This window comes from Nannospalax galili, unplaced genomic scaffold (genome assembly GCF_000622305.1).
Source record: "Nannospalax galili isolate Female #2095 unplaced genomic scaffold, S.galili_v1.0 scaffold503, whole genome shotgun sequence".
In the NCBI taxonomy this organism is placed as follows: domain Eukaryota; kingdom Metazoa; phylum Chordata; class Mammalia; order Rodentia; family Spalacidae; genus Nannospalax; species Nannospalax galili.
Window position 1 is genome coordinate 589,158 of NW_008349770.1, and position 14,076 is coordinate 603,233.

The 14,076-nt window shown below is 48.5% G+C and overlaps 1 protein-coding gene across 2 annotated transcripts in view; it reads left to right on the forward strand.

Moving 5' to 3' along the window:
- Window positions 1-14,076, forward strand: part of Gpld1 (glycosylphosphatidylinositol specific phospholipase D1) — a gene marked incomplete at its 5' end in the record, with an annotated part of 66,747 nt that overhangs the window by 24,178 nt on the left and 28,493 nt on the right. Inside the window, 8 exon segments of one of the 2 annotated variants that reach the window (XM_008847099.2) lie at window positions 537-644; window positions 842-869; window positions 950-1,089; window positions 5,169-5,234; window positions 5,929-6,052; window positions 7,309-7,445; window positions 10,204-10,390; window positions 13,416-13,526. In XM_008847099.2, the coding sequence (XP_008845321.1) occupies window positions 537-644; window positions 842-869; window positions 950-1,089; window positions 5,169-5,234; window positions 5,929-6,052; window positions 7,309-7,445; window positions 10,204-10,390; window positions 13,416-13,526 (901 nt within the window). 2 annotated transcript variants of the gene reach the window in all.

The following is a 14,076-nucleotide window of genomic DNA, read 5'->3' on the forward strand; positions in this document are numbered from 1 at the left end:
ATAGATAGATAGATAGATAAATAGATAGATAGATAGATAGATAGATGATAGATAGACAGATAGATAGATGATAGATAGATATAGATGATGATAGATAGATAGATGATAGATATAGATAGATAGATAGATAGATAGATAGATAGATAAGATTTTAAAGAATAATTTAGCTTTATAAAGGAAGAATATTTTGAATTATTTCTTGAATTCTGAATTCGTGAAACCGAGTCTTTATTTGTACAGTTTCTGGTGTTTGAATGTCCTCTCATAAATATTTGGTTATGGTACCAGGTCTTTGTGCTATATCATTGGGAAAATGACTTGCTGGTTCTGTGCCTCAGTTTCCCTTTATGTGAAAAGGGAGTACAACAGAATTCATCACTAAGGTCCATTGGTAGAGTCAGAAAGCAGCATGTATAGAGACTGGTGCTGGTCTGACTCATGTGCTCAGGACAGTGGGAGCTGGGTTGTTGTGTTGTTACTGTCAGTTTCAACTTTAGAACCAAAGCATCTTTCTTTCATTCTAATGCATCTCTCAGGTACGTGCCCATCAAAGATCTTCTGGGAATTTATGATCAACTCTATGGTCAAAAAGTCATCACCAAAAATGTCATTGTTGACTGCACATACCTCCAGTTCTTGGAAATGTAAGTGGGAGCCAGAGGGACATTCCCAGTGGATTTATTGTGGCTCCTGAGCATGCTGTTTTGTGTTTTAGTTCTGGAATTTGGATTTATGGGTTTTCTTCTGTGAGGGCCTGGGAGGAGATGCTTGTGGCTGGAATTTTCTCTTCATTATTTGCTTCATTTTACTATAGAAACTCAGGGTTATTATTTGTTTGCAGGCACGGGGAGATGGTAGCTGTTTCCAAGGTAAGGGTTGCTTTTCTGCATTCTGACTTGAAGGGCTGTGCGGACAGCACGATGTCCTAGGCTTCTGTCTTTCTCTGTAGCTCTACTCCACGTACTCTATGAAGTCCCCATTTTTGGTGGAACAGTTCCAAGAGTATTTCCTGGGAGGACTGGATGATATGGCATTTTGGTCCAGTAACATCTACCGTCTAACCGGCTTCATGCTGGAGAATGGGACCAGGTGAGTGCCACTATGCTTGCTACACCTGTTTCCCGCCCTGCCTTGCTGCATTCCCCAACACAACTCAGCTGGTTGGTGAAAACAAAAGAAAACAACTTCAGAAGTGCTCTCCGAATCTACTCAGGGAAAAAAGAATGGGAAATCTGTGGTCTCCTGCAGAGGTGACATGCCACCACACAGAGGCGCCTCAATAAGGCAGCATCTGTTAGAACCAAGAGTGAGCCAGATCTGTTCTGAGAACTTGCTCTCTCCCACTTCTCTCAGAGCTGTTCTCTTGAACAAAGACCTTGCCCCATCTTTACTGAACCCACGTGACGTGGGAAAGTGATGTGGAACCTGTCTTATCAGGATTTTCCCTTTCTGACCACTGTTGAGTCAGAACAGCACACACAACCACAAATAGACGTTATCAGTCTAATCCCACCTATTGTCTGCAACAAAACCAGGGATAATTCCTTGTTGCCAATGATACTTTCTGCACTGATATTTCTACAACACACACACACACACACACACACACACACACGAGGGATTAAAGTATATAAACAAGCTGAGATAGTGTTAAATGATCTCAAAACAAAAGATTAATTTTGATTGCAAGGGTAGGTAAACTTTCCATTTGTAACAGAAGACATTCCCACAGTCTCTGAAGCCTGACTGCTGATCACCCAGGAGACTTGGTGAATACCCTTCAAGTTTTAGGGGAGGGGATATTGCAGAACTTAGGGGTCTCTGAAAAGTAGCTCATATACACCTCCCTCATCCTCCAAAATGAAGTCACAGGCAGGTGGTTTGTCAAGCACAGGCTGTGGTGGGAATCTGACAGCTGGATGGAACAGCTGCTCAGCCTCTTCTGAGTTCTTTTCTCCTCTCTGTCATGCTCAGGATAGAAGTTAATCAGAGATGCAGACTAGACTAACCGTAAATCAGACCACACAGGAAGTGGATCTTTAGGAAGAAACTGCCCCTAGGTTCTCAGAGAACCCACTTATCCTGTGTTGGGCAGCTGAGCTGAATGGAAGGGTTCAGGGGAAGGGCACCGAGCTAGAGGCAGCTTCTGAGGCAGGGAAAGGGTGGAGGTTAGAGCTTGGAAGCTGGACCAGCACAGCCTGCAGTGGGAATTTCGGCTCTCTGGGCAAGAGCTGTGCCTGGGAGCTGGTTCCAGGTCAGGATCACCAGAGCGTGGCTGTTAAGTTGGAGTGGCTGAGTTGCAGCTCCAGAATGCAGTATAATGTGCTCTTAAAAAACCTTTGCTAGCATTCAGGTACCATTAATTATAATTACATACTATGTTAACTTGAAATATAATTCTTCTTGATATTAACACTGACTTTAGCTTAATCTATAGTAAACATTTCAAAGACTCTGGGGGTGGCAATTTGATGGGGATTAAGCAATCTAATATGAATCCTATTTTTTTAAATAAAATGCATGTGTGTTTTGCCTAGTTGTGTTTGTACACTTGTGGTGTACACCTGAGGTTGATATGGGTGTCCTCTCAATCACTCTCCACTTACTCTAGTCATATAATAAATATTCATATTTTTATTTTACATGTGCGAGTGTCTGACTCATGTGCTCACAGGACAGTGGGAGCTGGGTTGTTGTGTTATGCCCGTGGAGGTCAGAAGAGGGTGTCAGTTCCTCTGGGCTAGAGTTCCAGACAGTTGTTAGCTGCCATGTGGGTGCTGGGATTTGAACCCGGGTCCTCTGCAAGAGCAGCCAGCGCTCTTAAGTGCTAAACCATCGCTCCAGCCCTTCCACCTACATTTAAATCATGGATTTTGGGGACACAAGATCTGGTCTCCTGTTTGCACAGCAAGTGCTTTACTCCCCGAGTCATCTCCCCAGCTCCAAAATCCTATTTTAATAATGAGCAAAACCTCAAATCAGATCCCCCAGCCCTTGTGTAGTTGTGGAGTTTGGTGTGTGTGTGTGTGTGTGTGTGTGTGTGTGTGTGTGTGTCTCGTGTGGAGGCCAGAGGACCGCTAGTCAAGTGCCTTCTGCCTTGCTTTTTGAGATGGGGTCTCATCTGCCTGGAGCTTGTTGATTAGGCGAGACTGGTGGCCCCCAGGCTTCAGGTGCCTGTCTCTGCCTCCCTAACATCGGGATTACAAGCGAAGGCTGCCATGCCAAGCCATCCCTGCTGGGACTCGAAAGGTCCTCATGCTTGTGGGCAAAGCACTTTATTACTGAGCTATTTCCCCAGCCCTATCTGAGGGCTTTTGAGTGCATGCCACCCTTGATGATGAGAGGGTGAGGTTTGGCATTGGAGACACCTCCCACTCATCACTGAGTTCTCTGCCACAAGTTGCCAAACCTCTCTAAGCTTTCATTTCCTGCAAAATGGGGACAGGAACCATTCCCTCATTAAGAGGGTGTGAGGAGCTTATAGACGGAGCCTCATGCAAAGGGTTGAACATGCACAAGCACTCCCTGAGTGCTGGCTCCACTGTCTTCACCCATTAAATGCAAGCTCAGCTTACACTGGCAGAACTCATTATGCCTGGCCACACCAGAGTGGGTGACCAGCATTTCTTTGTTTCCTATCAGCCACATGCAACCGTCCTCGAGCTGACAGATTTCTGGCTGTGTTTTTGGATTAGTTCTGCACATAGCTAAGGAGAGATGTATAGGAAGAAATGACGGGCCAGCGTGTTTCTTCTTCTGTCCTAACTTAGCACATGGAATTTCAAAAATTACTTCCTTACACACACACACACACACACACACACACACACACACACACACACAGAGGAAAGGGACCCCCCCACACACAGGAAAGGGTCTCTCTCTCTCTCTCTCTCTCTCACACACACACACACAGAGGAAAGGGACACACATACACACAGGAAAGGGACACACACACACACACACAGGAAAAGGTCACAATTTATGGAAATTTAAGGGAAATTTAGAGGAGGCTCCAGAGACAACAGAAAATTCATACATATATAGAGACAAGATTTCGTTATGTAGTCCTGGCTGGCCTGGAACTCACTGTGGAGACCAGACTGGCCTCAAACTCACAGAGAGCCATCTGCCTCTGCCTCCTGATTAAAGGCGTTCACTACTACGCCCAGCCTACAGCAGCATTTCTATGCAGAGCACCAAAAACCCACCAAATTACATCATCTGCAGGAAAATGGAACTAGGGATCATCATGTTAAGCAAAATAAACCAGGCTCTAGAAAGACAAATATCACGTTTTCTCTCATATGTTAAACTAGTGCATGCATGCACACACACACACACACATATGTACTATTGGGAAGAGGAATAGGATTTGTGGGGGGGGTCAGTGGGGAAGTGCATGGGAGAGGGTATTGGGGTGGTGCTTATAGTCATGATATATGGGAATTAAAATGTCACATGAAACCCATCACATTATACGATGAACAAACACTCCAAAACCAGAAGGGTGTGGGGTGCAGAGTTGGTAGAGTGGATACAGGGCTGGCCCTAAGAAAGCTCTTGACAGGATGGTGCGGACTGCTTGCCCTGCCTTGACACTCTTATACTTCTCCAAGGCTCCCTCAGTGGCCTCTACAAATTCCCTGCAAAGTGGAGTGTCGTCCACAATGTGTGCATTCACTCCCATCATCCTTCTGTCCAGAGTTGGATGAAGGTCCCTCATCGGATGAGGTCATCCTTACATTCTCCAAGGTCTTTCACTTCTAAAAGAGATACTTAGTTTCCTACGTAGCTATTGAATTTGCAGAATGTTTTAAGGGAATGAAATTGAGCACTGCAGACTTGTTTGCTGTAGCTGGCGTGACTGGGCGCAAGTACTGTGGCTGGGGCCTGGCTCCTGTCACATTTTCAGACTCTGGACACTTCACGATTGCATGCGAGCCAGCAGAGGAGTTGGCAGGGCAGAGGAAGGCATGCGTTTGCAGTGCCCGCCACTGGCCACAGGTGGCGGAGATGCCGTGTCTAGAAAGACTTGGGCTCTTGGTCCCAAATGACCAGTCTTTGGGACCTTTAGGCCTTTTGAGAGTGGTTTAGTGTACACCACTGATTCCCTATCAAAATCATGCTTAGAGAGGAGAAAAATGCCCACCTTGTTTGTTTCCCAGTGAGTGCGACCTGCCTGAGAACCCTTTGTTCATCTTGTGTGGCGGCCACAGAAACCACAGCCTCAGGTAGGTGGATCCAGAATTGTTCATAGAAAGTGTCTCCCCCAGAGGTAGGAGCGTGGGGTCTGTAGACAGATAGGTGTGCATTCCAGTTCCCGCTCTGCCATTTATAGCCCTCATGCTGGGTTACAGGCATGTGACACTATGGGCAGCTCAAGATCTCTGAATTAGAGAATGTATTTGGTAGATAACTGGGTCTAGCAAACGTCTCCCATGAGTTTGCCTGTATCCTGCCTTCCCCAGCTGGTAGGGGATTGTTGCTTGGCCTGTATGGGAAATAGTAACCGATATTTAATGTTTTGGTATTCAGGAAACACTTGAAGCCTTTTCTTCCTACTATAGAACTCAGACTTTAGGAAGCACTAGTAATTCTTACTTCTTTTCTTCTTTTTTGGTGCTGAGAGCTGAACCCAGAACCATGCACACACCAAGCACACATTCTACTGAGGCCACAGCCTCAGCCCCAGAAATACCAGGTTTTATAAGGCAGGCTTTTAAGCCTTGGAAATACACTCACCAAAAGATTTTGTGGCATGAAGGTTTTCCTAAAGTTTTGTGGTTTTGTGTTTATCCCTTCAACTTTCAGATGCTGACTTTATGATATCTTAGCCAGTGACTGAAGTATATATTCATGAACTTGTTAACTTGGTGGGGGTGTTGTCTTCTGCAGTTTGACCGTTTCATTCCTCTCCCTCTTCAGCAGCTCAAAAGTGCAGAAAAGTGATTTTCACAGGAATTTGACTGTGCCCATAAATAAAGATATAAGGAAAAACATGAACTACACGGAAAGAGGCGTGTTCTACAGCACAGGTTCCTGGACCCCGGTGAGAGCTTGCGGCTATGGATGGAGGAGGATGGGCCATTCTTCCTGACAGCTTGCTTGTGGAGACCCTGGATACTGAGGTCTATGGAAAGTGACCTGAGTTTGTGTCTCTGCAGTCAGAATTAGCTGGCGTGGTGGTGCATGTTGTGATCCTCCTGGGAGGAGGACTGCTGTGAGTTGAGGCCAGCTTGGGCTGTAGAGTGAGATGCTGTTCCAAAACAAATAAATGAAAAAGGACAGTTAAAATTCAACCTTTGTACTGGAGAGATAGCTTGGCAGTTCAGAGCACTAGCTACTCTTGCAGAGGAGCAAAGTTCAGTTCAGCACCCCATGGTGGGCCACAACCTCCTGCAACCCCAGTTCTAGGGCATCCAATACCCTCTTTTTCCCTCCACTGGTACCTACACACATGTGACAGATACATACACATAAATAAAAATAAATATATATATATATTTTAATTCCAAGCTGGTTTGATTCCCAGCACCCACATGATGGATAACAATCATCTGTAACTCCGGTTCCAGGGGATCCAGTGCCCTCTTCTGGCTTCTGTCGGCATTGCACATAAATGGTGTGCTTACCATACATGCATGCACACAGGCTTTGCACCGCACACAGGCATCTCACTGCACGCACACAGGCTTCACACCACACACACAGGCTTCACACCGCACACACATGCAGGAGCTTTCTTTCTACTGAGTTCCTTAAAACTCAAATAATCAGCATCTCAGCTTGGAGGGAGTTTGGGAAACCCAGTGTTGTTCCAGTTCATTTGTTTGGGGAAAACCCACACCCATATACAAACACAGCACGGCTCTAGATTGAACAACCTTGTCTTTGCTAAGACTTTGGTCTGTAAAGACCCTTTCATTGGGTTGGGCATGGCAACATATGCCTGGAATGCCAGCTCTCAGGAGGCGAGGGAGGTGGATCTCTGTGAGTTTGAGGCCAGTCAGAGCTACATAGTGAGACCCTATCTCAAAAAACAAACATTCTTTCATTGGGTCAGACCATGCTGACCAGTGGCTTGGAGGAAATTCTAGCTGACTGTTCCCTGCAGGAGGCCATCTCTGCCATCGTCCCTCAGCCCATCTCAGGGGGCGACGTCGGTCCCCTCTGCTGTCCTAAGTTGATAGGAATAGGTGTTATTCTTGGGCACTTGTGAGAATTCATTTTATCCCTGAGGAGTCTGATGGCTCCTGTGGATGATGCTGTCTGTCTTCATCTGTCTGAAATAACCTTTCATTTCAGGAGTCTATGACCTTTATGTACCAGACTCTGGAAAGGAACCTGCGGACCATGCTCACTGGCTCTCAGACGTCACTGAAGCACATCTCCAGCCCCTCAGCTTCCTACTTCCTGTCGGTCCCCTACTCCAGGCTTGGCTGGTACAGATGAGGTCATTGGCTTGGGAGTGTTGTCTACACTGTTAGTTTCATTTAGTCATTCTTCAGCGCTCTGAAGGCCTCTGTTGGCGGTTACCAAGCACAGAGGTCCAGAACCCTTGGTTTCCCTGTATTTAGAAGAAATTAAGAAGCAGGAATTGGTAATGAAGAATGGATTTCTTTAAAATTTGGTCAAATGGGCGGGAGGGGGGATCTAAAGTCCCCCTGCTGTGTGGCTGTTTTACAGTTTTGGAGGCCACCAGACAAAGGCTGGACCATGAGTAAATTTACCTGTGAGATTAGGTTCACCTGTCCTCTCCTGGGGACTGGTGGGCCTGGGCCCCAAGTTGCCTCCATTTTTTGTCCAGGCTGAGGAAAATGAGATCTCTTTTTGGGAGGGTTCTTTTTGAGACAGGGTCTCCCCGTAGCACCAGCTGGCCTGGAACTCTCTATGTAGACCAGGCTGGCCTCAAACTCACAGAGATCCCCCTGCCTCTGCCTCCCAAGTGCTGGGATTAAAGGCATTTGCCACCATGCCTGGCTGAAAAATGGGATCTTAAACATCCCACGCTTTTGAAGAGAAAAGGTTTGTGTGTTGTGTGTGTGTGTGTGTGTGTGTGTGTGTGTGTGTGTGTGTGTGTGTCTGTAGTATGAGATTCCTGACCCCTTCCCAATCTGGCAGAGTCCTTTATCCTTGGTCTGCTCCCTCCACAGGGTAGAGCTGAAGGCTTTTGTGTCATTTCTTTGGAAGTGAGTCTAGTCTTGGTTCCTTCCTGTTTGTTAAACACACTAATGTGATGCTGGGAAGGTTGACAGTCTGAAGTTGAAGAGGGTACAGAGTGTCTCTGTAGGCGTCTCCTCTGCAGGTCCAGCAGAGTCTTGGTTGCATCAGAACCCATTTTCTAAGAATCATCATCAGAAGAACACTGATTTAATGGCTATGCTATTGTAAGGTTCAGGATCACCTTAAAGCTGGCTAAATACATTTAAATACCAAGAGCTTTCATTCTGCTAAAGAATCACACAGTTAAGTGTTTTATAGACTATCCCCAAGGCCCCCAGCACATTGGCAGTCTATTACCATAGACCTCCCTAGTACATTGACATTGTAAGTTTGTGGGAACAGTTGGAATACTGTTGCTTCTTATGGTGAAGGCCTGGGACCTCAGGATCATTTTATAAAGAGAAAGTTAGGGATTTCTTTGATTTTTAAATGGAGGCAAGTTGCATAAAAGTAACTCTCCTTGTGATTCGGTGACACTGCTGTATCTTCTCAGAAAGGTCTCCCATGTTCTTCCTTTGGGAGGCACAGATGGCTCCAGCATGCTGGGGTGGGAGATGAGCTCTGTCCTGCTGCCATTCCTGCCTGAGCAGTGGCTCTTCTGGGAAGTGGCTCCAGGCACAGTCCCAGGGCCTTCCCTGCTGCTTGGTCATAGCCTCAGGAGTGAGGAGGACACAGGGTCCTGCCCTGACCGCTGCCCTTCCCATCATGCATCTTAGACACCCCTCTGCCCTCCCGCCCCTCGCCTTCCACACCATGACCTTATGAGCCAGAACATTTGTGACTTTTTGTTGTCTAAGCCCTGGGAGTGGCAGTTGAGCCTTTGACCATCATCTCTGTAACGAAGAGTCACAAGTTCCCTTTTGAAGGATTCACTTGTTAGCACAAAAATGCAGCTCTCATTACAGAGAGAACAAGAGCTGGCTTATTCTGGAGCCAAATGTGAGTGCCCACAGCCTGGGAACACAGAGTGTGCCATCCCAAATACCACGTTCCCAATGTGGGTAACTGTTTCAAGGAGTTTTTAAAAAAATATTTTATTTATTATTTTTATTTTATGTGTATGAGTGTATTTCCTGCATGTATGTGAGTGCACCCATGTCGTGCAATGCCGCGGAGGTCAGAAGAGGGCTTCGGATTCCCCTGGAACTGGAGTTAAGGACGGTTTGTAGCCGCCATGTGGGCGCTGGGAATCGAACCCAGGTCCTCTGTAAGAGCAGTCAGTGCTCTTAACCGCTGGGCCATCTCTCCAGCCCCTCAAGTAGTTTTATAGTAACATAACAAAGTCATAAATCAAGGCACTCTAATTACATACTGGTGGGGACATCAAGCAGGTGGTCACCACAGAGTAGGGAGGTCTTGGCCATAGGCCACAGATGCTGTCTGAGGGCAACTCTAGCTTTTGAGTTGATGGAAGGTAGAGGTCTGCTAATACATCATAAAAGGATTTACCTGGTAGTCACAAGTTAGGTGAGATGCACTGGTGGGCAGTGACTGGTTGTTAAGGGAGCTGACAGCCTAGACAATCTGGCTCTGGGTCTGCAACATTCCAGCTCTCTGCAATCTCAGACTTCTAATAGGTCAACCTTGTAGAATCTTTAACATAGGTATGACCTTTTTCCTAGGAATCTCAGTTCACACAATAAATGTTGGATACTTAGTTCAATGACATCAAAGCTGGGCTGTGTAGCTAGTGTAGAAAGAAATCATGTATTTGATTAGGAACACTGGACAGAGCTGCCTAACTCAGGATCATAGCAGCTGCTCACAGCACAGATGCTTTTGCAAAGCTGCTCATCCGCTGCTCCTCAGAGACTTCCATCTGGAGAGGGAGACTGGATCGCACTAAGGTGCAGCCCCCAAGTGAATATTCACAGCAGTCGTGAAGAACATAGTCAACCTGGAAAGGCTAAACTGCTGGGTTCTAGAGGAGCCGGGGCAGGCCGTGATACTGAGCCACTCAGCCTCCTTTTCCCTAAGGGCAATGGTCTCAGCTGACCTCAACCAGGATGGACACAGTGACCTCGTGGTAGGTGCACCAGGCTACAGCCATCCGGGCCACTTCCAGATGGGACGTGTGTATGTCATCTACGGCAATGACCTGGGCCTGCCCCCCATTGACCTGGACCTAGACAAGGAGGCCCATTGGATCCTGGAGGGTTTCCAGGTGAGACCTTCCTCTCCTCTTTCCTCTTGGGGGCCACTGCTGGCATTTCACTCTGTTTTCATTTTCCTGGTGCTAGGGATTGAACCCAGAGCCTCATGCATGCCAGGCAAGTGCTGTCCCACTGTGCCGCACCCCCAGCTCCTCACTGGGGATTCTAGGTCAGTTTTCTACCACTGAGCTTCACCCCTGGCTCCTCATTGGCAAATTCTAGGTGGGCACTTTGCCTTTACTGCTGAGCCACACTGGGGCCTCTTACTGCCGGACTCTAGGCAAGTGCTGTCCCACTGTGCCGCACCCCCTGCCCCTCACTGGGGAGTCTAGGCCAATTTTCTATCACTGAGTCACCCTGGCCCTTCACTGGTGAACTCAGTGCCATACTGCCAGGCCGCACCCCAATTCCTAACCAGCACATACCAGGTCAAGCTCTTCCTGCTGAGTCAGCAGTAGGAAGAGTCATTATCATGGCAAGAAGCTGGCGGCCCACTGGGTGCAGCCTTCCCCTTCAGAGCGGTCTTCACAGCATCTATCTCAGTCTGTGACTGTAAGAAAGGCTTGCTATGTAGGCTAAGCTATGCCGGCCAAGCTGGCCTTGAACTCCACAGTAATCCTCCTGCCTCAGCCTTACAAGTTCAGGGACTGCAGGTGTGAGGGGATGTGATTTCTTGCTAATACAGCACAGGGGTAAAGACAGAGTTCCCATGCACCCTTCACACAGTTTTTCCCTCATGTGACCATCTTATGGAATGCTTCTCACAGTCAAAGGCCACAGTAGGAGTGGCTCTGAGCGACAGGATTTGCAGAGATTTCACTGAGCAGCTTTTCATCGCTAGGAATAATCCAGTCACCTTCCATGTTTGTTACAGAGCTTGAGTGTTCATTCCTCTTGGGACTGAGGATCCCCGAGGGCTCAGTGCGCGGGAGGCATCAGCTGTTCCAGCGTGCGTGCGTGCGTGCGTGCGTGCGTGTGTGTGTGTGTGTGTGTGTGTCCCAGTGCGCGGGAGGCATCAGCTGTTCCAGCATGCGTGCGTGCGTGCGTGCGTGCGTGCGTGCGTGTGTGTGTGTGTGTGTGTGTGTGATGGTTAGGGGTCTCGCAGGGGATCAAAAGGCATTGGTGGCACAAACCTGGCCCTATACCTCTGAGTGTCATGGATCTGGGATTAGGAACCCAGATTTTGGGGTTCGATGATGTCTGTCTGTCTGTCTGTCTGGACAAGTCACTTCTCCATTGCCAGCTAATGCTGTGGAGAGAAAAGAAGTCAGCACACTTGTCTACAGAAAAAGGTTAGGAGGCCAAGGAGTTTCCATGCTGACCTAGTTTAGGCTCTGATGAAATCAGTCCTGATCCTGCCCATGGACATCAGTTGCCTGGCCAGTATGTGCAGCCACACCCAAAAGGCTGCCCCATTTTCTGGCGCCGTCTGACGCCATGTGAAAAATATGTAAAATAAATCCAGCCATTCCTGCCTCTTTGCAAAGCCATCCCTGTCAGAGGCAGGCAATGTCTAATGCTCTGGGCAGTGGCTTCTGAGTGATAAACTCTGAAAGTCCACATGGAAGGGGCACACTTTGGCTTTCTATACCCTCCTCCACTGTGACCTTTGGCCATTCAGAAGATAACCAGAGGATGACCATCTGGGCTCAGGAAGCTGGTGCCTGGCCCTGGGTCACCATGAGCTTCTAGTGTCCCTGGCTATGGTGGAGAACTGGAATTTCTGTCTCAAAGACGTGCTGTGGTTCTCTGTGACCCACTGACTAACCCTCCCCAGGGCCTCACATGGCTGCTGTTGATGACACAGCCGGTCTGCGGAGGGCAGGGCTCAGCTCATCACTGGTCCCCACCCAGCCATAACATGCATCATATCCCAGAGCAGTCCTGTTGCTCCTTTGTCAAGTTCCTGGTTCATCGGAAGGAGCTGGATGATGCAGATACGATTATACACACATTGTAGGAGTGAGCCAATGGATAAATAGACAGGGCACTGGGCCAGGTGCACCTCACACGTACCAGATGCCTCTCTGTGAAGTGAGGCCTGAAAGAAACAGGCTGATGAGTGAGGCCTATGCTGATCGTAGATAGAAGAAAAGTGTACAACATAGAATTTACCTTGGAAGCAAATTGTATCGGAATAGAAACACCTTTCCACTTGTGTTGAAGTGGGGTGAGCAGTAACAGTAGCCCTGCTCTAATCCATGCGGAGGTCAGCAGTCCTTCCTGCTGCAAAGCAAAGGCTCCTCGGCTGTGCTCTGCGGTGTGGGAGTCACTGAACAAGGGCTCCCATGTGTGGGAGACACGGCCAGTGCAGCTGAGACTGGAGTTTCATGTTAATTACTTTAAATTTAAAGGTAGTAATCATCCTGGACCAACACATGAGACAGTGTGGCTCTGCCACATCATGTGTGTTCCATGGATGTCAGCTGCTGCTGCTGTTGCAGGTGCCGTGTGACTGGCATTTTAGACTCTTTTCAGCTGGGCCTGGTGGTGTGGGCCTGTTGGCGCAGCTACTTAGGAAGCTAAGGCAGGAGAATTGCAAGTTCAAGGCCCACCTTGGCTGCAGAGTGAGTTCAAGGCCAGCTTGGGCAATTTAGAGAGAGTCTGTCTCAAATGAAAAATTCTAAAAAGGGCTGGGGATGTCCCTCAGTGGTAGAGTACCTGCCTGGCATGCTCAAGACCTGCAGTTCAGACTCTAGCAGTACACACACACACACACACACACACACACACACACACTGCTTCAGTGTGTGTTGAGACCATCTCTGTAGACCTACATCTCCCCAGACTTGACCCTCTGCTTTCTGTTACCTCACATCACATCTCTACAGACAGACAGACAGACAGACAGACTTGCTCAAAGCCCCCTAGGGCAGAGCTACCCAGCTGTGTCCCAGATGTGCTGCAGGACCTGGAAGCTTTGGGCTCAGCCTGTGCATGGTGGGTGGGTCCCAGGCACTGAACAGTGGGAGTCTGGTTGCCCTTTCTTTTCTGTAGTCCATGCTTAGTCCACAGAAGTAACTGGTGCCTCTTCAGCCCTCAGGTCGCTTTGGCTCAGCCTTGGCCGTGCTGGACTTTAACAAGGACGGGCTGCCTGACCTGGCTGTGGGTGCTCCCTCCGTGGGCTCTGAGCAGCTCACCTACAAAGTAAGGCTGGTGGGTGTGGACAGGGCAGGGGTAGGGAGGGGAGACAGTGATGGAGAGAGTCCAGAGAGATCTAGGTGTCTCCACACACCAGACCACCTCGACTGGGAGTGTCCAGGCTTAGGCTCCCACACTGGTGAGTGGATCTCAGTACCTTACAGCACCTGTTCAGTCTCAAGGCATTCCACAGCAGGGAGGTGACTTTCCTGGGCCTTTTCTTCCCTCACCAGAGTCCTGCCTGAGGCCTGTTCCTCCCTCAGAATGTAGATTCAGGCCTGGCCCTATCTGCTCCTCCTACCACAGGGCAGCTGGGCCCCTAGGCTGGGAGATCTCCTACCACAGGGCAGCTGGGCCCCTAGGCTGGGAGATCTCCTACCGCAGGGTAGCTGGGCCCCTAGGCTGGGAGATCTCCTACCACAGGGCAGCTGGGCCTGCTTCCTCGCCTCTTCCCATGCTCCATTTCTGAAAAGATCCATCTCTAGTTCTCTCTTGAGGCTGTCTCAGGTCTAGCCTTTGCTAGTACAGCTCTCTTCCCTCCCTCCCCCTCCCCCTC